Below are 27,112 nucleotides of genomic sequence, written 5' to 3'. Positions count from 1 at the left end.
CCGCCCTCGCCTCCTAACAGGTGCGTGTTTGCCGCTTCTCCCCCCCGCAGCGACCTGACCCGCACCACCACCTGGCTGCACCCGCGCACCGGCGAGCCCGTCAACTCCGGACACATGCTGCGCTCAGGTGGGTCATCACCCCCCAAGTTCTCACGCCCCCTCCCCAAGTTTTCTCCCCCAAATTCTCCTCCCTCCCCCCCAAGTTTTCACTCTCCCCACCCCAAGATCTCACTCGCCCTCTCCCCAATTTCTCACTCGCCCCCCCAATTTCTCACTCGCCCCCCCAATTTTTCACGCCCAAGTTCTCACGCCCCCCCCCCCACGTTCTCACGCTCTCCAGGGTCTCACTCTTCCCCCACCCCAAGTTCTCCTCCCAAGTTCTCACGCCCCCTCCAAGATCTCACTCTCCCCCAGGTCTCACTTTTGCTCTCCCCCCTCCCCAAGTTCTAACGCCCCCCCCAAGTTCTCACGCCCAAGTTCTCACGCCCCCTCCCCCCCAAGTTCTTATGCTCTTCAGAGTCTCACTCTTCCCCCTCCCCAAGTTCTCACTCTCCCTCTCCCCCAAGATCTCCCCCCAAGTTCTCACGCCTCTCCCAAGTTCTCCCCACAAGTTCTCACTCTCCCCTCCTCTGCAAGTTCTCACTGTCACGGCCCCCCCAAGTTCTCACCCTCCCCTGTCCCCAAGTTCTCCTTTCAAGTTCTCACCCCCCCTCCCCAAGTTCTCCGTCTCCCCCAAACTCTCATTCTCCCCCCCAAGCTCTCAGGCCCCCTTCCTTCCCTCCCCCCACAATTCCCCTCCCCCAAGGTCTCACGCCCCCCCCCCCCGCTCCTTGTCTCTCTCTCTCTCCTGGCAGACCTGCCCCGCGGATGGGAGGAGGGGTTCTCGGAGGAGGGCGCCAGCTACTTCATTGAGTGAGTGCCGCTTCCACCTCTCCGCCGCGTCTTCCCATCGAATTCATCGACGCGGAGAAAGCGACGCGTGCGGGTCGGGCGGCGGGAGGGCTGGGGGCGGTTAGCAACAGGCTTCCCCGCAGGCGCCTCTCCGCTTCTGGTTGGGTTTCTCCTATAGATTTCCCCCCCTCCCCCGCCATTTCTCGGTGTTTAAAGTGCGGTTTGTGGCAGGCGGAGCGTTGCGTGGCTGAACGTGGTTGAAGGTTGTTTTTAGCGGCTCGTGGGTGCTGGTGCGGCGCTGGGAGGTTTTTGCGAACGAAAGGCTTTCAGCGTTTCTTCCCGGGGATGAACTTGCCATGCCCGGGCTGGTGGTGGCCCTCGTGTCTTTTATGTAGTGTGGCTTATTCAGAGAACGATTAAAAGCCTGGATGCGCTGCTCGTTAAGGCTCTTTCATTCTATGAGACGCAAGGACTTCTCAGTAAAATAGAGTAACTAAGAGGGGTTTTTTTCGAATGTTAACGAAATAAAGCTTTCCCCAAAAAAGTTCTTCTCATAGAAGGGGTCATCGGGCTTTGCCAGAGGCTGCCCAGGGAGGTGGTGGAGTCCCCACCCCTGGAGGTATTTAAAAGACGGGTAGATGAGGTGCTCAGGGACGTGGTTTAGTGACAGATAGGAAAGGTGGACTCCATCATCCAAGAGGTCTTTTCCACCCTAATGATACTACGATTCTAAATGTAAATGCTGATGTAGATTTAATTGAATCGGTAAAACTCTGGAGCGCCCCTGCTGTAGAGTTGGGTGTCACTTATGATGTCTTTGCATTTTCCTTTGGAAATCCAAGTGCATGACAAATTCAATGAATTTGTTTAATAACCAGCAGAAAAAGGGTGGAAAACACGCATTGCTTCAGTGCAGGACTGGAATGGTTACCGCGGGTCAGCAAGTACAGTACCCTGTAACTGCTGGCAGCTGCATGACGGTGTCCAGTTTTGAAATGCTTGCAGAGCATACCCCAAAACCTTTGTCAGACTTGATCTTTACTAAAACTCTCAAACTTCAGAACAGTAATGGGACAGGTGAAGGAGAGATTGACTGATGGCGTGGTAAATACCTCACACGGTTGGATGCTTGTGAAATAAAATTCCAGATGATCCTAAGCCATCCATTTTTCCCTACAAAGGAGGAACAAACCCCTCATCCCCTCTTTGCTTGAGCCGGAGAATTAATTACAACACTGGACTGAGCAGTTAGTTTAGCCCTCAAGTAGTGAACAGGAGTTGGCAGTGAGGCATTTGAGAGCGGCTGAATACTGCTTCTAGCAGCCACCCATTAACTCTGGCCAGCGTGTTGAAAAAAAAGACAATGAATAAAAGTTATCATTACATTGGTGGCTGGTGGAACTCTAAAATAGCATAGCTGTAGAGACTATAACTGTAGTTTAAATAGGTCATTTACACAGATATTCCAACATGAACTTCTTTGTTCTTTGTAGGAATACATCTGTTTGCTTTTCTGTCCTTTCCAAAAGCTCACTGATACAATTTTAGGACAGCTTAGATTCCTTTGCCCAGCTGCTTTACTTAGAAGACCGTTATTGTATCTTGTTTGTCAGGCAATTACAAAACTTTTAATTTCTGATGTGTTAAATTACAGTTGCATGCAGTGTGTTGTCATAACTTGTGCTAATAGCATTATTTAGCTTGAACTGGACTCACTGCAGGAAATGAAATAAGGAAAGGAATGTGTATTTTACAGAGCACCTGGATAAGCCTGAATATCTTTAGCTAAGCAAAGTTTTAGGAGGAGCAACGGCAATTTTTTTTTACATACAAATGTGCAGCTGACTGCTTCACACCCCAAATCACCTGATATAGTATCCTCTTCAGCAGTGATTACTTCCCCCAGCGCTGCTCTAGCCTCTCTATTTTCAGCTCAGAAGCTTCCTGAGCCAAGTGGAATTTCTCAGTTTTTCTTCCATGAACATATTGAGCTTCCTTTGTGCTCATGGAAACATAAGCATCCTTAGATGAGGATTTCTGTACTTCACTGCTCTGTTCTTTCCTCCTATGCTGCTTCCCCATGATGAGCTCTCAGCTTACAGAAAAGGCGACTGGTCTGCAAACATATAATTTCACCTGTTGTACTATTAAATTCCATTTTCTGGCATTCCAGCTCACAAAAGCATGAGCTCTTCTGTAAAACTACCCAGTTCTCTTTTTACTAGTGATAGGTTCCAGTCTGGTGTATAGATTGCATGAGAATGTTCTCGCCTCTTGGCTATTAATTTATTGAAGGGCGTCAGCAGGAATGCTACGCATAACCCTGCTTTGTTGTGATAATTTCCACTATTAATGCAACCTATTGTAATTCTTCCTTTTTGGTCAACTTCTCTGTGTATCTTGTAAGTCTTATTTTGGTTTTAAATATTATTTAAGTATTATTTTTTAGTGAAATGAAAATAGTGCTAAGTATTATTTCTTTTTTAAATAATTTCTTGAGGGACACAGTATCAAATGTTTTATTTAAATGCATATAGGCTACCTCCACCTTGATTTCTAGTACAGCAGTAATCAAAATGTTAGTTAAAACATTGAACGTGAGCTTGTCTTTGACTTAAAAAAAGATCGATCCATTTACTTCCATGTCTGTATTGCTACCTTCAATATTATGGACAACCTTGAAACATCATAGAGTAAAACAGAGATTTATGTTGAGCTTAGTATCAAAACCAGTTAAGCTCTTCTCCCTTTACCACATACTGAGAAAAAAATTTCCAGTTTGAAAGTTTCCAGAACTCCACTTCTGATGGATAGAAGCTTTCCAAATTAACATGCTCTGGTTTATAATGTGGGTTGTTGGTTTCTTTTTTTTGTGTTAGTGCTGTTCTGTAATTTAAGGGGAACGGTCTTTCCTTCAGTTATTTACTTGAGAGGTTTGTATAAAGTCACATCTCCTCTTAGTCTTGTTTTGTTCAACTAAATAAGCTGGTCTCTTTGTCCAGCCCTTTAAAAACGGCTCTTCATCTATTTGATTATTCTGTAGTTCTCCTCTGCACTTCTTGCAATATGAAGTCATCTTTGCTGCATATAAGTGAACAGAATCTTATGCCAGAATGAACTTTTGTGAGACTCTTGGTTTTAAAAATTTCTCAGCTTTCTGCATTTTAGCTTGTTTGCCTGTTTGGGGAAGACGTGTATTGACAGCACACGCGAATACTGCCAGTTGCTTCATACATAGAGGTCTTTCTTTTCCTTTACTGCTTTAAAATTGCAATTTATATTAGGAAGCCACTGATGAAGCTACATTCTAGTTCTTCCCGTTTATGCACATCCACATCTTCATGAATTATTTTCTCTGGTCTGATTATTCTTCATGTTTTCTTGATAGTGGCTAAACCTATTAGCTCAGTCCTGCCTCTTATCCTAAAATGACAAAACGTTAAATAAATGATGTATAAACTGATTTTTCTGGATCTCCATTTGGTAGCTTTGGTAAAATCTCCCTGTTTCTTCTGCAACTTATTTGCAACTTAAATAGCTTGTCCTACCGAGAAAATGGGACAGATTTTTCTACAGTTTTGTCTTTCCGCATATCCACATACATAGCCTCAGCATCTTTGTTACTCTTAAACAAATAAAGACATGGCATAATCAGCTATACTCAATATAGGTACCAGTTGTGAAAGGCTGCAATTCGGTCTCCATTGCTTGTGAACCGTTAAGCATATTTTTCATCATTGTTACATATCTCTTCTTTTCTTTGAGTGACAGAAATGTGCAAAAACGACAATTTAACTTTTTTTTTAAACACCCCTCGCCCCCAAGTGTTCAGTTAGCTTCGTATGTCAACCTTTGATCTATTTTAGGAGGAACACTGATTTAGGTGTTAGGACTAAGTGTTTCTTTGTCTAAAAGTATCGCTGATGTTGTGTTTCCTGACTTTGAGTGCAAAGCACAGCTTGCATTACTCTTTTCCATCTCTGTGTTTGTTTCTTGTCTCTGCTGATGCTTTTAAAATATGTTGTGTTTGTTGGGCAATTGCTTTCTGGTAGAGTCACTGCAGAAGGGATGTTGTTGCTGAGCATATGCTGAATTGAATGAGGACCTAACAATGCTCTGGTTTCTGGTAGCTGGGTCGCTCATGTGAATGGAGTGGTAAGTGTGGTTGGAAGACTTCTCTTTGGGGAAGGACATGTGACATGCAGGGGGAAGAGTGACTGATGGAAAAACAGTGCATGTATGCATTATACTTCAGGCTCTTGTTTCTGCTTGCCATATTATCTTTTTCTGATCATCCAAAAGACGAAGGGAAGTTCAAAAGATTTGAAAGTCTGGAATGCTGTTTTGTTAACTTCTTATAGCTTTGAAAGATTGAGATGAGTATCTATGTGAAAGTATCCATTCTTCCAATATTAGATACCTAAACTGGCTTGTATTGAAGTATGTTAAAAAACTAGTACTGCTGCTATCGAGCTTGTTTTAGAATGCTGCAGTATTGTACATCTCAGAGGTAATAATCTGCCTACAGGAAAGATGGGGGGGACTCCTTATCAAGGAGCACAGTGATAGGATTGGGGTAACAATTTTTAGCTGAAAGAGGTGAGATTTAGATTAGATATTAGGAAGAAATTCTTTACTGTGAGGGTGGTGAGACACTGGAACAGGTTGCCCAGCTAAGTCACAGATGCCCCATCCCTGAAGGTGTTCAAGGCCAGACTGGATGAGGCTTTGAGCAACCCAGTCTAGTTGAAGGGGTCACTGCTTGTAGCAGGGAGGTTGGAACTGGATGATCTTTAAGATCCCTGCCAACCTGAACCACTGTATGATTCTGTGGATATTGCATTCAAATTGTAGCCTAAAACTAAGAACAGAAAAGTGGAAATCAGCACTTAGATATCTGAAGTTAAGTAACCCTTTGTTTATTTATTTCTGAAATCAGTTCTTTAGTGCAGCTTGGCCTCTTCTTTGGGCAACACCGAATGTACAAGAAACAAAGTTTTTTTTCAAAATCACTGTTGTTCATAGTAGTATCTGTAACTATTTGCAACCATTATTCTTAATTAGAGGTAAAAAAAAAAAAGGAAATGATGTGTAGGAAATACACGATATGTGGTTCAAGTATTTGGAAATATTTAGTAAATAAGCAAAGAACACAGAGGTTGGTGAACACCAAATTGAAGTCTGCCTTTGTAACTTTGATTCTGCTGTGCCAAATGCGTACATTTACATACGGTGTCACTGAAAACCATACCAAGAGCTCAGATTTTCCCAGCATGGGCTAGATGATACCCAATTAATGATTATTTAATCACGGAAGCCTAAAGGGGGAGAGACTATCTGGGTTATTGAGTTCAGTCCTTTTGATTATCTGAGAAGTTTGCTTTATAATCTAATTTATAAATCTAATCAGTCTCTTCTGCTGTGCAGTGTGAGTAAGGAGTGGTTATGTCCCTTATTATCAGATCTTCAATATAGATCATGTCCTTTATGGTTCTTGAACCCATGCTTAGATATAAGGTCTCAATTAATGTATAAGTAAGTATATAAACCAATACGAAATCCACCTGTGAGCAGCTCACCTATGGAGTACTTCACTGTGTCATTAGTGTGTACAGCAAGTTTGAGTTGGGTGAGTTGCTGAAGTAGAATAAAAATTTTGTGGTGGGGACCATGTGAGAACTTCACCAACCGAAAATCAAGACGTTTACACTGTCACTAGCAAATTTTAGAATAGTCTCTGGCAAAATGAAAGGATTTTGTGTGCTGTACAGTGTCATGGACAAACTTTTAGGGAAAGAAATCTGGATGGTTCCACAGCAATGGACAAAGCTTAAATCTTGAGAGTCACCAGCAATCTGTAGGTTATGACTGGCTACTAGAATTAAATCAGGAGTTGCCCTTCAGGGGACTAGACTTAAATGAGATAATTTGTACGGGTGAAAAAACAAACATGTAATCGAGAAGTGGAAGAAAAACTCTCTAACTGGCTTTTGTGTTGAGATGCCAAGGTAGCGAAGCTCTCTGATTCCGCAGTGCTGCAGGAGCGATGGATGGTCTTGGGCGGCCTCTGCTGGCTCACTGGCAGGAGATTAGGCAGCAAGAGGAGCTGCCAGGATGGGTGCGAATCCATGCTGGTGGTTTTTTATCATTATTTTTTAATTTCTAGCAAGAAAGTTTCATTTGGGCAATGGGAAAAAAAGAACCATAAACAGTAAAAGTAAATAATACAGCTTGTGTGAGTTTCTCTGTGCCTCTCCTCTTTGATCTCTGCTGTGAGTTTGATCAGACAGCCTGCTTAATAAATTTTGTTCTAAATTGTGAATAGAACTGAGCTGGGACTGTTGGATTTGCTGGGTAGATACAGTATCTGTTTCATTCAGGCTGGAGAAACAATTAAGTGTCCTTTTTTTGATGACAGTTAAAATGGGAGATGGTTCATTAAAGACTGATGAAAATGCAGGTGAATTTGATTGCAGACAGCAGAAATACTTTGTAGTTTAGCTCCCAGAAAGTGGGAAAAGGGTACTTTAATGCCCCCTGAATTTCAGAGTACCCTCTGAAAGAGTGAGCTTGGAACTGTGCATAAGGAAAATGCCATGTGCACTTTGATTCAGAGATGTATACGAATAAAAAGGAACATTGTGTGCATTCCTGGAGGAGGGAGGAGCGTGTAGTGGAAGGTGCTGGTTTTTGTTTGTTTTTTAAAGCAAAGCTGCACCAAAAAGTACTTAGCTTGGTTTGTCAGTCCTTGTTTGCCTTTCTTCCAGAATACATAGGTGTTGGAAAACTGCCTGAGGAGGCCAGCAAGAATAACATATGCTTAAGGCATAGTTCTCATTAATTTGAGACGTTGCTTTGGGTGTTGAACACTTCTGAAAATCAAAGTTATCTGGGAAACAGGAACATTCTTTTGTTCTGTTTAGGGTTATACGACTTATTTGTGTTGTAACTCAGAAACAAGAGTACAAACTGGTTCTCTAGAGCTGCCAGCATCACTATTTTGTTCAGTATACATTCTAGCTTCTTTAACATGAATCTGTCAGAAAGAACTTTGTTCATTCAGTCTTTTTTCTGAATGAGTGTCCACTGAAGCATTCACTGAGTCTGTATGAAGGGCAACATGTGCATATGTTTTAGGAAGCTGCATATGGCAGTAAGACTTTCAGAAATACTGCAACCCTATATAAAATGTAAGGATTAAAAATAAATACAGTTGTACCAGGTGGGTATTGCTAGGGTCTTAAAATTAGTTTTCATAGTCTTGTGTTAAATTTGAGACGGGTTTTAGAAGTGTGCAATATGTCTACCACATCACATGACGAAATAGATCATCTACTCAACACATTTAATTTTATTTGTTGCTGTTATCTACCAGAAGAGAGAGAATATTAAATATTTGAGACAGCAGAATCTTGATATTAATGCTACACGTTCTGTTGAAGAAGATTGCTTCTTCAATGTACCAGTAGCTTTTATACTCCATAGCAACTGGACCTAGCTGAAAGGATTACTTATCTGCAGGCAAAATGTCATGCGAGATGTTTTTGTATTTTATAAATGAAGAAACAAAAAAGACAAGCCTGACAATACTAAACAATGTTAGCAAGTGCCTCAGTGAAGAGAGAAGCGCATTTTGTGAAGTACATGTGTGCAGGTTTCTCTTATGGCTTCTGTGCCCTGCATTTTCCTGTCATTCTGTTTGCTGCAAATAGATAATACTAAAGTGAATTTTCACTTCCCTACTGATCAAAGTTTGCCGTCATTTCAAATATTTACATTTCATTGGTACAGATTAAGTGTACTGCTTCAGTATTGTAGTGCTGCACTTCTGCAAAGACCAACTTGAGTCATGTGGTGTCACATTTCCTTAATATCACATCCGATTCTATGCAGTATTCTAATTTACTGTTAAATCTAATTTGTTTTGTCTTTGCCTCCTAGATGTGCTTTTTTAAAAAAGCTTTTTTTTATGACCTTGGCTTGGATAACAGTAAAGGACGCAGCTAAAACCTCATTTTATTTGTAGTTTAATTGTCTTTTCCTGCAGCATTATTAGACAGTTTTACAAGGTCTGCTCTGGGATACTGTCCTTAGAAGCAGAACTTTTAATTTAAAAGCAGATCTGTAATTAAAGATGTTAAAATCCAAGAAGAATCTGGCTGAGAGCCCAACCCTGTTCTTTTTTTATTGTCTGCCACCTAGTACTTGGCAAAAACATCACTGACTTGTTTATACAGGTATAAAAACTTGTTACCAATACATAGTAAGTATGTGCCTTTTGCCTGAAGTTTTCTGTTTAAATGCTTGTTTTCCTTATTGCTTATCTGTATCTTTTAAAGGTTTTATCTTTAGTTTAATAAAAAGTACAACCAAACCCAACAAAACTTTTAAAATTTTATTTGAGTACACTGCTGAAATGAAGCATTTACATAATACTGGATGTATTGGTATTAATATAATGGAGAACAATGGAAAACCAGGCACTGTTTATCAAGCACAAATCAGAGGGCAAAAGGCAAACGTATTTTTTTAAGCTGATTTTTTAAGTGTGCTCTGCAGGTTAACCTCTTGGTGCTTGAATTCAATGCCTACTTTGGATCTTTGGATCAAAGAAAATGAAGTGGGGTTTATCCTAATGCCTAGAATAAATCTGTTACATCTATTTCAGCAGAATTTTTAAACACATCTGCAGACAGAACTATGCAGATGGGTATGATTTGTTATATGTAATTTTCACTGTTTGGTAAAACAGCATTAGTAATATTTCCTTTATTTTTCTGAAGATAAGGAGATGTAACATTAGATGTTTGCTTGGTGAGATAAGACTGACAAAATCTAGGTGTAGACAGTTGTTCCACAGAGGTGGAACACAGAGGTGGTTCAAAACTATGTAGAATTGCCTGGACTAATTTGAAATTAATAAAACTCAAAATGGTGAAAACCGTGTTACTTAGATGAGAGTTATCAAACACTTGACATTTATCGTTACCATCTCAGGATATCAGCCCTCATTTTTAATTTTTTTTATTTAACGAGAGTGATTTGTGAACAGGCCATCTTTCTTAATGTGAAGGTAGAATCATAGAATCATAAGATTGTTTAGGTTGAAAAGATCTGTAAGACTGAGTCCACCTGTAAACCTAACACTGCCAAGTCTACCACTAAACAATGTCCCTAAGCAAAGCACCACATCTACACATCTTTTAAATACCTCCAGGGATGGTGGCTCAACCACTTCCCTGGGCAGAGTGTTCCGGTGCTCAATAACTCTTTCTGTGAAGAAAAATTTCCTAATATCTTGTCTAAACCTCTCCTGGAACAACCTGAGGCCATTTCTTCTCATCCTATCACTTTTACTTGGGAGAAGAGACCAACACCAGAGGCAGTTGTGAGACCAACTACCTTTCAGGTAGTCATAGAGAGCAATAAGGACTCCCTTCAGTCTCCTTTTCTCCAGGCTAAACAACCCTAGTTCCCTCAGCTGCTCCTCATAGGATTTGTTCTCTAGACCCTTCACCAGCTTTGTTGCCCTTCTTTGGATGTGGAAGGTGGGACCTCTGGTGTGGCTTTCCCTTGGAGTGGCTGGAGAGTCAGATGGTAGCTGAACTGCTGAACTGTCCGAATGGGTAGTTGGCAGGGGCTGACTGGGTTGGCAGTAGGGGCTGAGGGGCATGGCCAGGTGCTTGTCTGGGGATTACTGGCTGCTCATACTGGGCAGGCAGAATCTGCTGTCATGGTGCCAGTTCTAAATAATAATAATAATAGTGAAAAACATGTCCCAAACATTGAAAGTTTGTGAAAACACTGTTTAAACTGAGTTTGCATAAATAAGATAACCAAAGTTAGCAGAAGGCCTTTTATTGTGCATTTTTGGTTGTGTCTATATGTTCACAAGTTAGGAAAGAGGAGAAGCATTTTGAACAGTCAGCTGTGTGGAACTGAGAAGGCCAGCAGTGGTGTTTATGTTGGGTACCATGGACAATATACATCGTCCATATATATTCAAAGACAGTGTCTGGGGGATTTAAAAGAGGACACGCCCCCCCCCAAATCATAGAATAGTTTAGGTTGGAAGGGATCTCAAAGATCATCCAGTTCCAACCTCCTTGCCATGGGCTGTGACACCTTCTACTCAATCATGTTGCTCAGAAGCCTCATCCAACCTGCCCTTGAGCACCTCCAGGGATGGGGCATTGTGATTTCTCTGGGCAACCTGTTCCAGTGCCTCATGACCCCCCAGTGAAAAATTTCTTCCTAATACGTAATCTAAATCTATGCTTCTTCAGCTTTAAACTGCTGCCTCTCATTCTGTGACTGCAGTCCCTGATGGAGTCCTTTCGTAGCTTTCCTCTAAGGCCCCTTTAAGTAATGGAAGGCTGTTATAAGGTCTCTTCTCCAGGATGAATAACCCCAACTCTCTCAGCCTGTCCTCACAGGGGAGGTGCTCCAGCCCTCTCATCATCTTTGTGGCCCTCCTCTGGACCCATTCCAACACATCCATGTGTTCCCTGTGCCAAGAACTCCAAAACTGAACATAGTATTCCAGGTGAGGTCTCTCATGAGAGCAGAGTAAAAGGGCAGAATCACCTCACTTGACCTGCTGGTCACGCTTCTTTTGATGCAGCCCAGGATACAGCTGGCCTTCTGAGCTGCAAGCACACATTGCCGGCTCAAATCTATGTCCTCTTTCTGCAACTTTTTCTGCATCAGCGTTGCTCATAAGGAAGCTCAGTTTATTTTCCCCACTGACCAGATGCAATGACCAGCTGTCGTGCCTAAAATGCTTGCCTTTTCACTGGTCAAGCCTGCGATTCTGGTAGCGTAGTGGTAGCTGAGTGATGACGTATTTGGAAAGCTGCAGAAAAAGAGGCTCAAGAAGTGAATGATAGACACATAATCAGCCATCTCTGGGGAGAATAAATTCTTGAGTAGCTGATGGACAGGTTATAAAGTTTAGTTATGTGGGAGGGTTGGAAAGCGTTGGTTTACACTAGTTGCCAATAAACTGATAAGTGGTACTGATAAATAAGATGGGCTAAAGAGAGAAAACAAGGATGAAAATTGATCCTCTGTGTCTAGATAATGTAACTTTTCTCCTCCCTTGCCAGAAAACTAGCAGGCAGGGAGACGGGAGTTACTGGAGTTCACTTCTTTACAACTCATCTTCCTTGATGAATCTAATAAGGGAGCCACAGTTAGCAATTTGGGTGCTAACTACAGTTAGAAAAAGAGGTGTCTTTGATGACCGTTGTGCTGTTCCAGAGTCACTGTGGTAGGCAGGCAGAAGATTCTCAAGTAAACTGTGGTTTGTTGAAATCAGATTAAGCGTTACCTGAAATCTGAAAAAGAAATAGCTGTAGGCTGTGTTTTTAAGTAATGTGGGCTACAAGAGTAAAGCTACAAGAATTTTTGAATTATTGATGTACAGAAGAGAATTTTGTCTGTGTAAGGAGATGAGAAGACTTGTAAATTTATATTTAGGCTGCCATATAGCTATTTCCTGAGTGGTTTCTTTAACTATGATGAGGTACTTTGTAAATAGACCGGTTATGTTTTTTTGTATGTGGGAACAGAGGAAAAGTGAATTTTTATTGATAATGGCCTGTTAGTGAATATTATGTTTGTTGCCTTTAGAAAAGAAACTTCAGATGGCTTATTTCAGATGAATTTTTAAGATTTCTACGATTAGAAACACAATCAGAAATTCTGTTAATGAGATGAATAAACTCATTCAGGTAATGCAGACGGAGTCAGTTTAAGAATAAAATTTGGAATTAATAATTTTTGTTTTCCCCAGAATGTTAATGAGAAATTAACTTTTTTCCTTTTATCTCATCTTTCAGGAATACTAGTAATGGTAATGAACATGTTTTCTCCCTGTTATCGGGTCCATGTAAAGAGTTTGGGTGAAGCAGAGAACTGTGCTGAGAGTGCCGTTTTTGGTGAATTTCAGCATTTGTAAAGTGTAGATGAAAATATAAAATAAATAGAGCATAATTATCTGTTTGATTTAGCAAAGTTCTTAAGTATTCACAAGTATTCACAAGTATAAGTATTTATTGGTACTGCAGTTCTACAGAAATCTGAGAAATTGTTGACCTCTGCAAATATATTAAAAATTCTACTGTATTTTTCATTTTTGTTTTATTTGGCTGAGCAGCTTCCATGCCAATTAACTTGACAGTCCATTTATTTTGGCTATTGAAGTTTGTAGTGAAAATGATAAATTGAAGCATAAGACTTGTCTGCCAGATAGGTGAGTAGAGATATGAAGGAGGTATGAAATTCAGAGTGCTATGGTCTGTGAAGAGTGCCCAAGTGAAGAATTAGAGTGTAGTAGTAGTGTTAGGAAAGCCCCAATGTTTTCAGCTGATATGAAGGTACTGTGCTTGTTTCTCAATTGTGTTGCAGCTTTCTTTAGGTTGAGCTCTAGTTCAAAAGCTATGAAAAGCGTTTAGGAAACATCTGAACCTGCCAGGTAGGAATGAATTATTTTAAGAAAAAATAACTTTCCTGGAAGCTTTTAACTATTTGTGAGGTAGACAAAACCAATTTCTGTCTAATTAATTAAAGAAATTACTTTTTGTGGGGAAGTGGGAGAGTTAGTAGAAGTTAGCATTAATTGGAACTGCTGTCTTCATAAACCAAATGACTTCTATCTATGAAACATACCCTGCTTAACAATTGAAATAGTTTTTCAGTGGATATTTCATGCCGTGACAGTGTTTTCAGAAATAAATGTTTGGTGATCAGGAGTAGAGGTCACAAAGTGACTTCAATTGTGGCAGTAAATATGTGGGTTCTATTTGCATTTCCCTTCTGACATGAGCTAAAATAAAATGTCTCTTATTGGCTTGTGATAAGAATGCATCTTTTTAATTTCACGATACCCTTATTTTTCAGTCTTTCGCATAATTTAAAATAGTAAATCTTGATTTAATTTTCTGTTTCCAAGCTAGTTTTAATCTAGGATTTTGTAAATTTCTTTCTCCATTGCTAGTGAGTCACCAGTTGTAAAAAAAAAAAAAAGAAGCTTAAGTGTGTTCCTGGTAGTTTTTCTCGACTTTGTCTTGCATCAAACATGAGGATAGCTACTTTCTTGTCAACAGTTTGTATGGAATCTGAAATGGGACAGGAGAGGAATGCCCTTTAAAGCTTTCTAGCTCTTAGGTTAATGCTTCCCCCCTGGTGTTGAAAACAGTTTCTACAGAGCATTAAAACCAGCTTTATAGTTAGGTAATGCTTTTCGGGAAAGAAACTGAAAAGAGCTGTAATAAAAACAGTTTTTAGAGGTGTTCTATTTTGGAAGCAACGATTTGAGTTCCTGGAAGAAAGGTGGACCAACCCACGCCAGTGGGCTACTATTTAGTATGTACTTAATAATAATGTGGATTTTTTTTTTTAAGTATAGATTGGCTGCTAAATGAAGCTTATCTTAAATGTCTCAGCTGCCTTTTTTAAAGTTGACTTGTATAAGGATATTAAATATAATATGTTGTCTTAATCGCTCAGAGTAGCTTCAAACTGAGGGACCTTCAATAGAGAGCTGAACACTTGCCTCCTTTGCACAAGTGGTACTAGTGATTTGGTAGGTTAGATACTGTGACTGATGAGAAAGTGCTCCTAGTTTCAAGAAACTGAGATACTTGTGACTTGTGTAATAAATACCATTTGTTTAAGCATGTATATACTACAGTGACATTGTGAATGACAGACCTTCTTAGTATTCAGTTGCTCAGGGATTATGAGGAGTTATTTCCTGTAGGGGTTGGGAAATGGTGTTCTCTGCCAGACAGATAGGCTGGAGCTCTGGAGAGGGGACTTGCTGAGTCAAGATGGGTGGGTACAGAGACTGAGAGTTTGCTTCCAGGAGCAGAAGACAGAGGCTAAAAGAGCTGCAGACATACAGGGACAGCACAGGTTAGTGATCTGGGCTAAATTATGGAGAGGGGAATTTTTGGTACCGTGTGTCTGAGGAAAGCTGATTGAAGAGGAAGCCTGACAAAGCTGCATACTGCTGATAGGAGAGTTTTCTCTTCCAGTCTTAGGTGTGGCTTAACAACTGTTCTAAGGTAATAAGGAAACCTGGTGATTTCTTATTCTCTCCTTCTCCAACCCTTACCACTCCTTTTATAAGAGTGTGTACACACATTTATGGTTTTCTTATATTCTGCAGGAAGTGGAGGAGAACTACAAACAACTGTACGAAAGACTGCAGCTTAAATAGGTTGAGAATCTTGAACAGATACCTGGTTTTATATGACTTGGCTTTACTCAGTGTCTGATAGTTAACTTTTTGTTTCAGGCAGCAAGACTAGGATGTAGAAAATAGACACGAGCTAGGCTGACTCTGGAAAGAAATACTGATTTATTGTTCTCAAAGGTGATTAAAAACTTGGTTGTAATTAAAAGGTCTGTTCGACTGTTACACCTGGAAGAATGCAGCTTAGAGACTCTTGATTATCTTCTCTTTGAGAATCTTTACTGGAAATGCTGCATGAGCAAAATGATCAAAACCATCTCAAGTCCTAGTAATTTCGTATGTTGTCATGCTGGGCTGGTAAACTTGCCATAATCCTGTGTGGTTTCTAAACTGTCTGAGTACCTTTGCAACCTGTCTAACAGGACTTCGTCCTGAGGAATCTGCTCATGTGTTCAGTGGCAGTGATGTGTGTTTCCATGACCATTGCCTAAAATGTTTTGTCAGCTGGAGGGTCCAGACAGCTGCAAAAATCTGGGGTACAAGTAAGGGCATAGTGGGCGTGTCTGACTCTTCACGGGAAGATTTGCATCTCTGCTACATACAAAGAATGTTTGGAGCAAAAGCTCAGTGACGCCTTTCGAAACAAGGATTTTTTTCTCTAAGTTTGCGTCTTGTGCACAGAGGAAATGACTGTCAATTAGATTTCACTAGCAATTAAATGATAACTTTATTTTAAAAGACATTGTTTTTATGACAAATGTTTAATAAATTTTCTTGAAACTTCAGTGGAAAACTTAGAAAATGCCTTTGTATAAACAAAACATGAATGGTTTCTGTCTGAAAAGAGAAGGTTTCAGATACACTCACATTCTTTCTTACTGCAAGATGGCCAAGATTTGATTCTTATTATTCTTATTATTCTTAATGATTTATTCATTCCTTCAACGCAAATAATTAAAATGTCTTGTTATTTTCTAAGATTGTCTGAATAGTCCAGCTGAAACTTTGACCTTGATTGAGGGTTTATAATAGGTTGTGAAAGTGTTGCTGGTAGGCTTGCTTTTTTTGTTTTTAACTGTTGTAAAAAGGGAAAAATATTGGCAGAATAACTTACTTTTTTACTAAAATGCGCTTGTTTTTTTTTCGTTTTGGAAGTAACGCTTTCAAACTTGCCCATTCACTCATCTGTTCAGTGACCAGTGCTATGCGAGCCACTGCCAGGTCAGTCTCAGTGCTGGTAAGGAGCACCCGTTAGTGAAATATGACCATGCTCTGGGTTGTTGCAGCTTAAGTGGCAGCTGAAATATGGTATTCTTGTGCTTACAAACAATTGTTTCCTACTTAAACTGTGTTTTGACAAAAAAGAGTAACACCTTTCACAGCAGACTGTTTGCACAGGAACAGGAGGAGGGAAACAAGCTGTTAGTGACTATCCTCATGAATAATCAAGCAGGCTGCAAAGTAGCCTGAATTGCTGTCGCTTGGGAAAATGCAACCAAGAGAGATCTGTTAAGGAATGTGCTCTTAACTGTGCTGTATTGCAGATGCAAAGATGGGAGACTCCCCTTAACTGGGCATCAGGATTTCAGTGCCTGTTGAGCTTTGGCTTCAGTTGAAAGGCTTTCATGTTTTGTTGTCGTTTTTCTTATTTTTATTATTATTATTATTATTATTATTATTATTATTATTATTATTTGCTTGCAAATGAAGTGACCGCTACGTTTATGTCATTTTTGCAGACTAAAGAGTTAAAAAGCAGCAAAAAAAAAAACCCTATGTGAAAGATGCTGCTTGCAAATAAGGGAATTGAATCTGTCACATACACATTTCTATTAACAGAAATATATGTCGTGTGCTAGCTTTGCTCCATGGGAAAACAAATCTGCTGAGTAGTTGCTGATTTGAGCTGTCTGTCGATTGTTGCTCTGTAAATTCAGTGGTGAACCTCTAAGAATTAGTTGCTGTGGGGGTGAGAGTGAGGAAGTGCTGCAAGTTACCGCCTGCTGGTGGAGATGTTGAAGTGCATAGATACTTTCCCAACAAAGCTGTGTTTTCAGCATTCTTTAATAGAAGATTTCAGATAGCACGAAGATCCCCCTTTCGGGCATCTGCTGAAGTGAAAGTGCTCTGTTCCCGGGAAATTTGACTATGCCTAGATTTACAGGAGGGACCAAATGTTTTAACACTCAAAAAAAGAAAGGAAAATGAAAGAACCCCATAGAGAAACTAAATTTGAGCATTCATTCAAACTCTGAACATTTAGGTTAGTTTATTACGGGCTTTTCTATCTCATGTTCGTTTCAAAATAAGCCCCGAGTAATACATTCTTGATTCAAAATTGAAGTTGAAAGAACTGAGGGCACGCTCTTCACGGTTCTGCTGTGCCACAAGAGGACATTTTTGGTGCCAACTCTGCAACTATTAAGCAATAAATGTGGTTTTAAGTGTCTCATTTTGGTTGAATTAATCTCAAAAAGTAGAATTGAAATGATGCATCTTTTCTCCAAGGTTGTTGGTTTTCTAACTAAGAAAGAACAATTTGACATCTTTGTTTTTCTAACATGGACTTGCTGAATGATTTTTGTAACTATGTAAAACTGTCGAATTCAAACTAGAATTGTGTTAGATTAATAATTTTTGAGATTTTTATTTAAAAATAGTATTTATTTAAAAATAGTATTGATTGCAGAGGATTAAGTTGAACATTGAAGAACATATGATGCTAGAACTGTTTTCCTTCTACAGCCAGTAAGTTAAAACAACCTAGATCAGTGTGGAAGATTGTGATTATAAGAACAGTGTATCCTCTTCTTCTGTGCATATGGAATACAAGACTAATAAAACTAGAGGAAATATACTATAAATACAACAACATAAACTAAATAATGCAAGATATTGTCATGCTAACATTTTATAGAGTTAGCATTTTATCAGTGAAGATCAGTAATACTGTAAAAGTGAGAAAAAAAAAGCGAACAGTAAGTTTGACTTGCAGTTTAATTCAGAGATGCCCACCCTGTGTAGTGGGTTCAGCCACGTTTTTTTTGGGTGAGCCCTAGAAGACCTGTGCCTGTTGCTTCCTTCTTGTGCATGAGGGCGTTTGCATGCGATTGCTTCATTGTGTGCCCGGGATGTGCATGTGCTTGTTACCAGTGAGTGCATATCCTCTTCGTAGCATGGAGGTGTCCTCCAGCGTGTGCTCTTTTCAGGTGAGAGGATACATTTGTGCACTTTGGTAGTTTATCTTGATTCCCAAACCTGTCATGTGATAAGGAGGCTCCTTACTCATAAGAGAGAGCTGCAGGAGGACAGTGCCAGGAGGGTTTATTCGGCTTGAAATGCATGTGTTTGAGCATTCCTCAGGAGATATGACTGCAAGGAACAGCATATAATCCAGATGAATTGTTCTGGCACATTTGGTTTATTATGCCAAGTCAACTAATCTTCGAGGGCTTTTCGATTTCACTAAATATAAATCTTAATTGTGGTAGAATTCTGTTTGTTTGTTTTGTAAAATGTGGCAATATAAGGCAAACCATTGTTTATGCTCTCAGGTTGGTGGGCCAAATTTGGGATGAAGACATTAGCAAATAATAGAAAAACAACATTAAGAGTTTGGAAAGTTGACACAAAAGTTCTATCTGCAGCAAAATTTGGCTGGATTGTTTTAATGTAATTTTTACTCCACCAAATTCACATTTTAAAAAAACCCCAAACAACATATTTCTTTAAAAAACAGCCGCTGCATTATTAGCTTCAAAGGTAATATCAGATCTCTGCCCATAAAAACTTAAATTGTGGAAATACCTTTAGCTTTATTTACTTCAGTCACTTGGCATTTTTTGTTGTTGTGTTAACATTCTAAAATACTCCAATTCATAGAACTGTAGTTTTGTCGTTTTGTTCTTGCAGCGTGTCTGCATGATTATTCAAAGGATGGTTGAAACGCTATGAATATTTAATGTGGAGGCGTATAGTGGCACTAGTAACTTTTGTACATCAGTTAAATAAGGTGGATGCTTGTTTATAATAATGCTGTTCAGTTAGATTTGGCATGAGTCATTATGAAAAACATCAGTTCTTCCACTGATGTAGTTTTATGTTGGGAATCTTTTTTATTGCGATGTATATTTTACCTGAAACTTATGTGCTTTAACCTATGAAGTGCCTCTTTTTGTGGCTTGCTTGCCAATAATCTGATTACTTCATTGCTTAGTCTGTTTTTTTTCCTTTGAAATAAAATCTACTTTATTTTTTTAAAAAAAAATTAAAAAGTATGTGAAAACATTGTAATGCATGTGTTTTGAAAGAAGAAATAGCAAACTGAATACACACTGAAAGAAAATATAACCAGATATCTATCTGTTAAGATAGATAGATAGATATTTTAACTGGATTGTGCAGTGCTCTTGTATCTTTTAACAGCTTTGTTTTGAGGCTGTTGCAGAAGATTAAACTTTTTGCAATGAGAAAGTGCATGTACTGGTAACTCCTATTGTTTACCCTTAAGGAACAGTGTTTTTTCATTAGAAACAGTTTATTAACACTGGGATGGCAATTGAAAATATGTAACCTATTTGTATTTTTTTTAGCTTGTTTTTGCATAGAAATGCAAAACGTAATTAGTTCCAAACTATAGCTCTATTCTTTTCACAGTCTTAGAGGTGACAATAGAAAATGTAGAAAGCTGCCAGAGATTAGGGTTTATACGTGCTTTTAGAGAGACTCTGTTCAATAAAAATTAATAAAAGCTGAGTATTTGCAGTCTTTGGCCAGCCCTTCTTGTAGTCTTAAAGCGTATTTGTATAAGAAGTACTGTCATAATTGGCACCAAGTAATTATTATTTTGAAAGCCTTAATTGAGGCTTGGCTTGAATTACTCATGGAATCTCTGTTGTTTTCCTCTATAAATTCTGCTATGAATTGATGTTAAACTGCAGAGAAATCTGGTAAAAGTCCAAAGATATACACCTCTGCAACAGATGTACTTGCCTGCAGATACATACATGACTTGGAGCTCATGCTGCCAATAAAACGCCTTTCAAAACCCTTTCTGTTCTAAATCTAGAATCTGTGAAGTGTAACAAGTTGTGCTAGCTGCATTTAAAAACAAACATACCCTCCCTCTTCCCACACATGCACGTGTAGAAATGACAGAACTTAACATTGCATCAGCATGGCACTAGAGAACTTGCATGCATACATGTGACAAAAAAAGCACACTGGATTTGCAGAAAATGAGACACTAAATGTCTTGTCGGAAGTCATGTTTTAGATGGTAAGGTTTTACAAAGATACTGCTACTAGTAAATATTTCCAGTGGACACCAATCCAACAAATCAAGCAGTAGAAAATAGGAAAGTTCCTTTAAAACATCATTGTTACTTCAGATTGGTGAAGCTCTTGGGTAGTACAATGAAGAGCCTGTTGTAGTGTAAAGTTATTTGCAGTCAGCCTTATTCAGACAATGACTGTTTTTGTTCGTCTGTGTAATATAAATGGCACTTTTCAAGTAATGATGTTTAATTTCTGATGCCTTCAGGATGTCATTGGAAAAGAATATCTTCAGCTGAGATGATTGATTATTGAATAGATTGCACTTTACAGGCTGGATATTTTTCACGATAGTTTCCTGATTTAACACTAACTTCTTTAGAAAAACACTTGTTTGAAACACTTTAAATCATACATACTTTTTATGTATTTGAACTATTAGAACAGTGAATTGTGTTTTCATGTGCTGCTCAAGAAATTTTTACTACTTGCAATTCATAATGGGAGGGGGAAAGAAGTAGCAGAGCCATGTGTACAGAATGCAAGTGACTGTTCTGAAACATATAATGTTTGGGCACAAGCTTTTTCAAGAAATTGTTAGGCGATTACTCAGCTGTGTGCTGGCCTATAAATGAGTAAATGTTGGTCCCCAATTTACTTTTGTGATTACTGTATTACTTGGTGTGGGAAAAATACAGTAGTGATCAAAACAAACAATATAGCTTTGCAGGGTATAACTAGAGCATGTCTGCTTTGTGGTTTAAAGCCTGAGCCAAATCCTGGGAATGTTAATTTGGTCATGATGCACATGTTCTTACTTGCAGTGTGTTTGAATATGTCGTGTGCTGCCATTCTATTGCAGACAAAACTGTTTGGTGTGGAGAGTACAGTACCTCACTATAGACACCGTATTTTGTAAAATCCTCTATCTGTGACATTCCAGGGTCTTGAAAATGAGAAGGAGAGGAAGAACAGTTTTGTTTAACCTGGACACAATATCCGTTTGACTAGGACTGAATCTTTTTGCGTGTATTGCTTAAATATATAAATTGCTTGCAATTTCTGCACTTAAAGTAACAGAACAGAACCAGAACAATTAATACCAGCATATTTTCAAGGCTTTGCTTGTTTATAAAGTCTCTCCTACAATTATTTCATAAATAGGAGAATAATGAAGCTGTTAAAAGCAGTAAAAGTTGGTTTTCCTATAATTTAGCACGTCTATTTGTTTTTTTTCTATATTATCTTCACGTTATTATATTTGACACAAAATAAGGTATCTGTGTTGTTTGTACACTGTCTGTATACACTGTTACAGATGGGAGCAATTGCGCTTACTGGCCTCATTTCCCACATGGTTATTATGGGTGGAGTAATCTTGAAATATAAGAGATGATGTCTGGATTGGTTAATGAATATAAACATCATTTGGTGATGATTCATTTGGTGACTTTGAGAGTATCTGCTTAGAAAATGAAATTTTTTTAGCAGTTAATGTTCAAAGTTGTCATCGATTTTGTTTAGGCCTTTTGTTTTAAGGTAAATAATGAAATGAGGTGATAGATTGTGTATTGACAATTTTGAATGTTACTAGAGTTGGGCTTCTGTCAGTACTTAAAAAGATCAAATTTATTTAGCTGAGCTACTGAAAGTAAGAAAATAGTTATTGCTGTTTATTTCTGGAGAATATAATAACTATATATGTTTCTTATGTAATTAGATCTTAAACTAAAACTTTGTAGGAAGACAGCATGTTGGTTTTGTATAAGTGCATTAAATTTTATGTACAAGACTTAGGTAAAACATCTTGCCATGTTTTAGATTTGTAATTGTTACAGTAGCTGAGATTTTGTATGACCATAAATTGAGTTGCATCATGTGGATATAATTAACTCTCATTATGTGTGCCTCATAAGTTCCATTCAGTTATCTGAGTTGTAATCAGCTGAAAAAGTTGTGGGGATACTGTATTCAGCAGCCACGCAGAAGAAATGTAGGAATGTGTAAACAGAGGTCTGGTTTGGAAGTGCTAGACCTCCGTGGCCAGCATGGAGTAGCCCTCCAGGATAAGAAAGATGAGAATCTAGCAAAGGAGGAAAAGGTATCAGTAAGTCAGAACTGTATTGACTGAGACTATGTGTAGAGGGAAGCACACAGGAAAACGTTATAATGTAAAGGAGTAGGATGTTTTATAGCATTGCTTCCTTTTAATTCTGTAGCTATGGATATGACTATATCCTAAAATAATTTCTGAAATTCTCATCTCTAACTAAAAGAAAAGTTGGCAGTTTAAGAACCTTGTATCTTGCTTGTAACCAAGGAACTAAATTTCAAACTACGCTTTGAAACCCCACCACTCTTCCTTCCAGTGGGTCCTTCTTGCATATGCTGTTTTGCTGGAATTCATGTCATCCATTCTGATAAATTTCCTCCCAAATTACCCATAAATAGTGAGTATTAGCAAATACATGTAAATAAAGGAGGCAAAAATTGTGTGGGAAATAGAGGGAAACTTCGAAGAGCCTAGTGTTTACTTGCACACTAATAAATTATCATACTTAGATGAACAGCTGAATGATAATTAAAGGTTTTATTCTGTCATGTTTAAATCTTATGCCTTAACTTCTCTAGAAGGTATTTCTATTCTCTAAGGTAAATTCACGCTATCTGTCTGTCTTTTGCTTTTATATGAGCTTTGAACAATAGCCTTTCAAGTAAGCCAAGTGTGCTGGTGGTTATGAGAAGTATTCATAAGTGAAATTTTAATAGGTGGAAAATGAGAAATGCCAAATAATGGGACATTCAAATGAGTCTACAGAAAAAGCTAAATGTCTTGAAAATTCATATAGTTTCATTCTCACGGAACCTGGGCTTGTTACAGATTCATTTTTGTATGTTGTTACGTTCTTGACATGCACTTTTCCTGCAGTTGAAGTTTTTCTCGTGTATGTGAAGCAATATATTAAAACTGGGAAAACTTGGCCGTCAGAGTTCTGCATTTTAAAAAAGACTGCTTTTATAAAGGAGACATTATATCTGTCTACACTGCAAATACCATACTTTAACACAGCCAAACATTTTGATAAAGACTTCAGCTTTCAGGCTGTGTGGAAATTGTAACAGAGCCTGTGGTTGCCAGTATAGTTCTGGATTTTTATAAAGGTTCACAGTAAGTGGAATGGGGACATACGAATGTTTGGGGAACTGTTTTAAAAACAATGTATTTCTGTTTTTAACTAAGCTTTGGGCAGTTTTTCTTCATGATTGCTATATGTATGCATCACCTGTTGAGGAAAAAAAAAAAAAAGAAAGTGGGAGGTATATAGAGTAAGATTTATTTATCAGGGAGACTATTTGTTATTCTCTGCTTTGTTTCTTGTTGATTTTTTCCTCTTTCTCACTACCTTCAGATTCCTCTTCTTTCACTGTCAAATTTTTGGATCAATAATGTTTTAAAAATTGTCATTCCAAACTAGTTATGTTCAGTTATCTTTTCTTTCAGTGTGGTGAGTAAACGATATGGTTTTTTATAACTTTGAAGTTTGAACCAACTCTGTGAAATATTCTAGGTGACTTTTTTACAGATAGAATCAAACAGTCAAATTGTAATTCAGTGTTTTCTCCCTGTGTGTCTTTGGAAGTTACTTAATCTGTAATGCGTTTCTTTTTTAAATCCTTTCCAAATTGTAGTTCTGCTATACATGATGACTGTACTCTTGCTACTCCTTAGCACAAGCTATGGCCCTGCCTCAGAAAATGGATAAATGCTTTTTGGCTAGACTATATCACAGGACTAGAAAAAGTTGCTTACCAATGTAGCTGTTCTGGGTAAAGAACGTTTCTTAAATTCTTTCAGTAAATATCCTAAAATACCTACTTATCATTTTCTGGGCTTGTTGATTTGTGTCCAGAGAGGAGAACTTCTTGTTAGGCAGTGTTTTCAGCTTTCTATTAGTCTGGGACTGGTGGAGCGACAAGTATTTATAAAAGAGAACAGTAGTGTTGTATTTTCTTAAATCCACATTATTATTTCAAAGTGGATATTTGCTTCTATGTTGTAGCATTTCCTGGGGTTTTCATATTATTTGAGACACACTCTGGGCTTAATCAAAGTTTTGATTCTAAAAAGACTCTGAACGCAGATTCAGACATCTCGCTGGTTTTCAGTGTTCGGTTTGGTTCTAAAGTGTATTCTGCCTGCATACAATTAAGGTGTTCAACAAAGTCCCTAGTTTTGCTTCGCATGTGAGACACAATAGCTTTTGTGAATTTTCAAATTCCAAACAGCTAACAAAATACTGTCAGCTGGCGTGTCTAAGTGAAAGACAAAGAACCAGAGTGATTTAAGTCAGAAAAATCCATGAATAAAGTGTTAAGGATACTGCAGTACCTATTTTGGAAGTTATGTTATTAAAATACTCCTCTCCTTTTTACCCTTCACTTCTGTAGGTGTCTGTTAACCTTTTCAGGTTATACAGTGTATGGGGGAAAGAACAAACGCTTTGAAAACAATTGACCTTTGGTAGTTTTGTGCTTCTGTCTTCTGTTGGGTACCACTTCCCAAGTCCGCTCCCCTCATCTCATCCTGGGCATATGCATTGTGTGTTCTGAGAAGTTTTAAATGCCACCCTGCAAATTCTTGCCCCTTCTTAAAACTTGGCAGGCATTTGTTTCTTAGGTTACTATTTTTATCAGAGCGTTATTATGTGCTTGGTTGAAGCAATTGTTGCCACTGGACAGTGGGTTGCTTATATCCAGTATGTGGGAGTGGAGGAGTCAAAGGAATTAACATGCGCCTGTTTTTGAGCATTTCTGTAGAAACAAAGGACAAAAAAATAAATTATGTGTTTTCACCAGTCTAGGTCATTAAAGGCCTAATCTGAAGCTTGCTGATTTTGGTGAGTTTTGGACTGCTGCATGGCTGAGTTAGAGGCCAATTAATTCAGCTTCTTCACTTCCATTAGAAGAAAAATTTGTGAAGTCCCATCCTAATTGCTGTGGATGAGAGCATAAATTTACTAGCTAATAAGTTTTGTGAGGGTCTTAAATTAATCTAAAATGAATTGTCAATGAAAGGGATACTAACATTTCCACGCTATCTTTCCTTTGGAGCCCTTTCCTGACCAGTCTTGAAACATTTGTTTAGCAGCCTGATGCTCCAGCTCACTACTTCGATCTAGCTGAAACCCACATTCTATGAGAGATTGATTTCAGCTGAGTAACTTGCCCTTCACTTTGCTGCATGGCTACATGAGCAGCAGTGCTCTTGCAGAGGAAGAATTGTGAAGGCAGGAGATGGGACTGTTCCTTTCACTAGCAGTGGAATCTTAGTTAGACTTAAGCTGTTCAGAAAATCATACATTCAGTGGAACTGCTTGGCAGGTGAGAATTAAGTAGAGCACATCTTAGACATTTAGACCTCCCAAGAGATTAGACATTCCTTGTGATTTTGCAGTTGTCCTTAAAGAGTTTAGTTTATACACTTCCCATCTGAAGTAATTTATCTCATTTAACTTTTTTTCATCATTTTTTAAAATACCTTTTATCTAACTTTAGATTTTTACACCTGTCACATCACGGAGCAGAACTAAATAGCTCCATTTAAATAAAAAGGATGTATAGTTAAATAGTTTTACTGGTGAAAGCTTACCTTGGATTTCATGTGAGCTTTGAAATAAAGTTGCTATGTCGAAAATCCATTGACAGAGATAGGAAAAATTGACAGTTTGCTAAATGACATCAGTGTTTAGCTTTATTGGAATAGCATTGAGCTTTTGTTTTAAAAAATGGGCAATTCACAAATGCTTATAAATTGCTAATGTCTTCTGGAGTTTTTAATACAGAAGTGCATGGTTTTAACAGAGTTCAAGCTTTAAAGTACTGTTTCTGGAATCTGAGTATTACATAAAGATGTGCAGACACCCAGGCTAGATCACTGATGTGTTTTGATACATACTTATGGTACACAGACTTTCTCCTAGAGATGTGATAGTGCTTGGCAATGGTTTTGTTGTTTTTTTTTTGCTACCCTTTGACGTTGGGAAACTGACTAACTTTCCTGTTCAAGAACTTAGCAAAATACCAAGCCATTGTTTTGGTGCATGGAGAGTTACTTTTGTATAACTTGAAGAGTTTTGTCCTTTTTTCCAAACAAGGAATACAAAGGAACATTTAAATCTACAGCTGTGGTGGGAGGATGTGGTTTCTGCAGGGACACCACGTACATTCCGTCTCATGGAATGCACTTGGTATGACATTTAACAAAATGTGTTGATTAACAGCTTCATGAAATCTGGCTTAATTGTAAAGATATGTGTAATGGGACTCCGTCCTGCAAGAAGGCATGCCTTTCCTACAGTTCAACCGAAGACATTTATTGCCAAGGTAGAGAATGGAAATGTGGTACTGGAGAGTGTTCTTGAAGTATTTGTGGCTTAAACCAAATTACAGGAGGCAAGCTTCTATGTATCCCAGAAAGTAGAAGCGTTACCTGACCATATATAGTTCCTGGTGAGCAAATTGAAATGATTCATTTGAATAAGTGAGATGAATTGTTTATTGTTCTGAATTGTTTATTGTTCTTCAAATGTTTATATAGTCATGTTGAAAACTGCAGCTAATCTGCAGTCTTCTGCTGTCTGCTTTTTATGCTAATATGGTGTTATTTGCAAAGGTGTAGGAAGGAAGCCCATTATTTGGTTTATTGATCTTTGTGCTATTGCCTAGCTGCAAAATGGTTTCTAT

The 27,112-nt window shown here is 38.5% G+C and overlaps 1 protein-coding gene across 4 annotated transcripts in view; it reads left to right on the top strand.

Moving 5' to 3' along the window:
* Nucleotides 1-27,112, top strand: part of PLEKHA7 (pleckstrin homology domain containing A7) — a 189,455-nt gene that overhangs the window by 39,223 nt on the left and 123,120 nt on the right. For 3 of the 4 annotated variants that reach the window (XM_054067028.1, XM_054067031.1, XM_054067029.1), the window contains 2 exons: nucleotides 51-127; nucleotides 855-912. In XM_054067028.1, the coding sequence (XP_053923003.1) occupies nucleotides 51-127; nucleotides 855-912 (135 nt within the window). Of the gene's footprint in view, nucleotides 1-50; nucleotides 128-854; nucleotides 913-26,693; nucleotides 26,753-27,112 lie in introns of those variants that run through there. The other variant, XM_054067033.1, reaches the window with a different exon arrangement.

The sequence above is a fragment of the Cuculus canorus genome, chromosome 5, assembly GCF_017976375.1.
Source record: "Cuculus canorus isolate bCucCan1 chromosome 5, bCucCan1.pri, whole genome shotgun sequence".
Lineage (NCBI taxonomy): Eukaryota > Metazoa > Chordata > Aves > Cuculiformes > Cuculidae > Cuculus > Cuculus canorus.
This window is presented reverse-complemented; position numbering and strand designations above follow the sequence as displayed.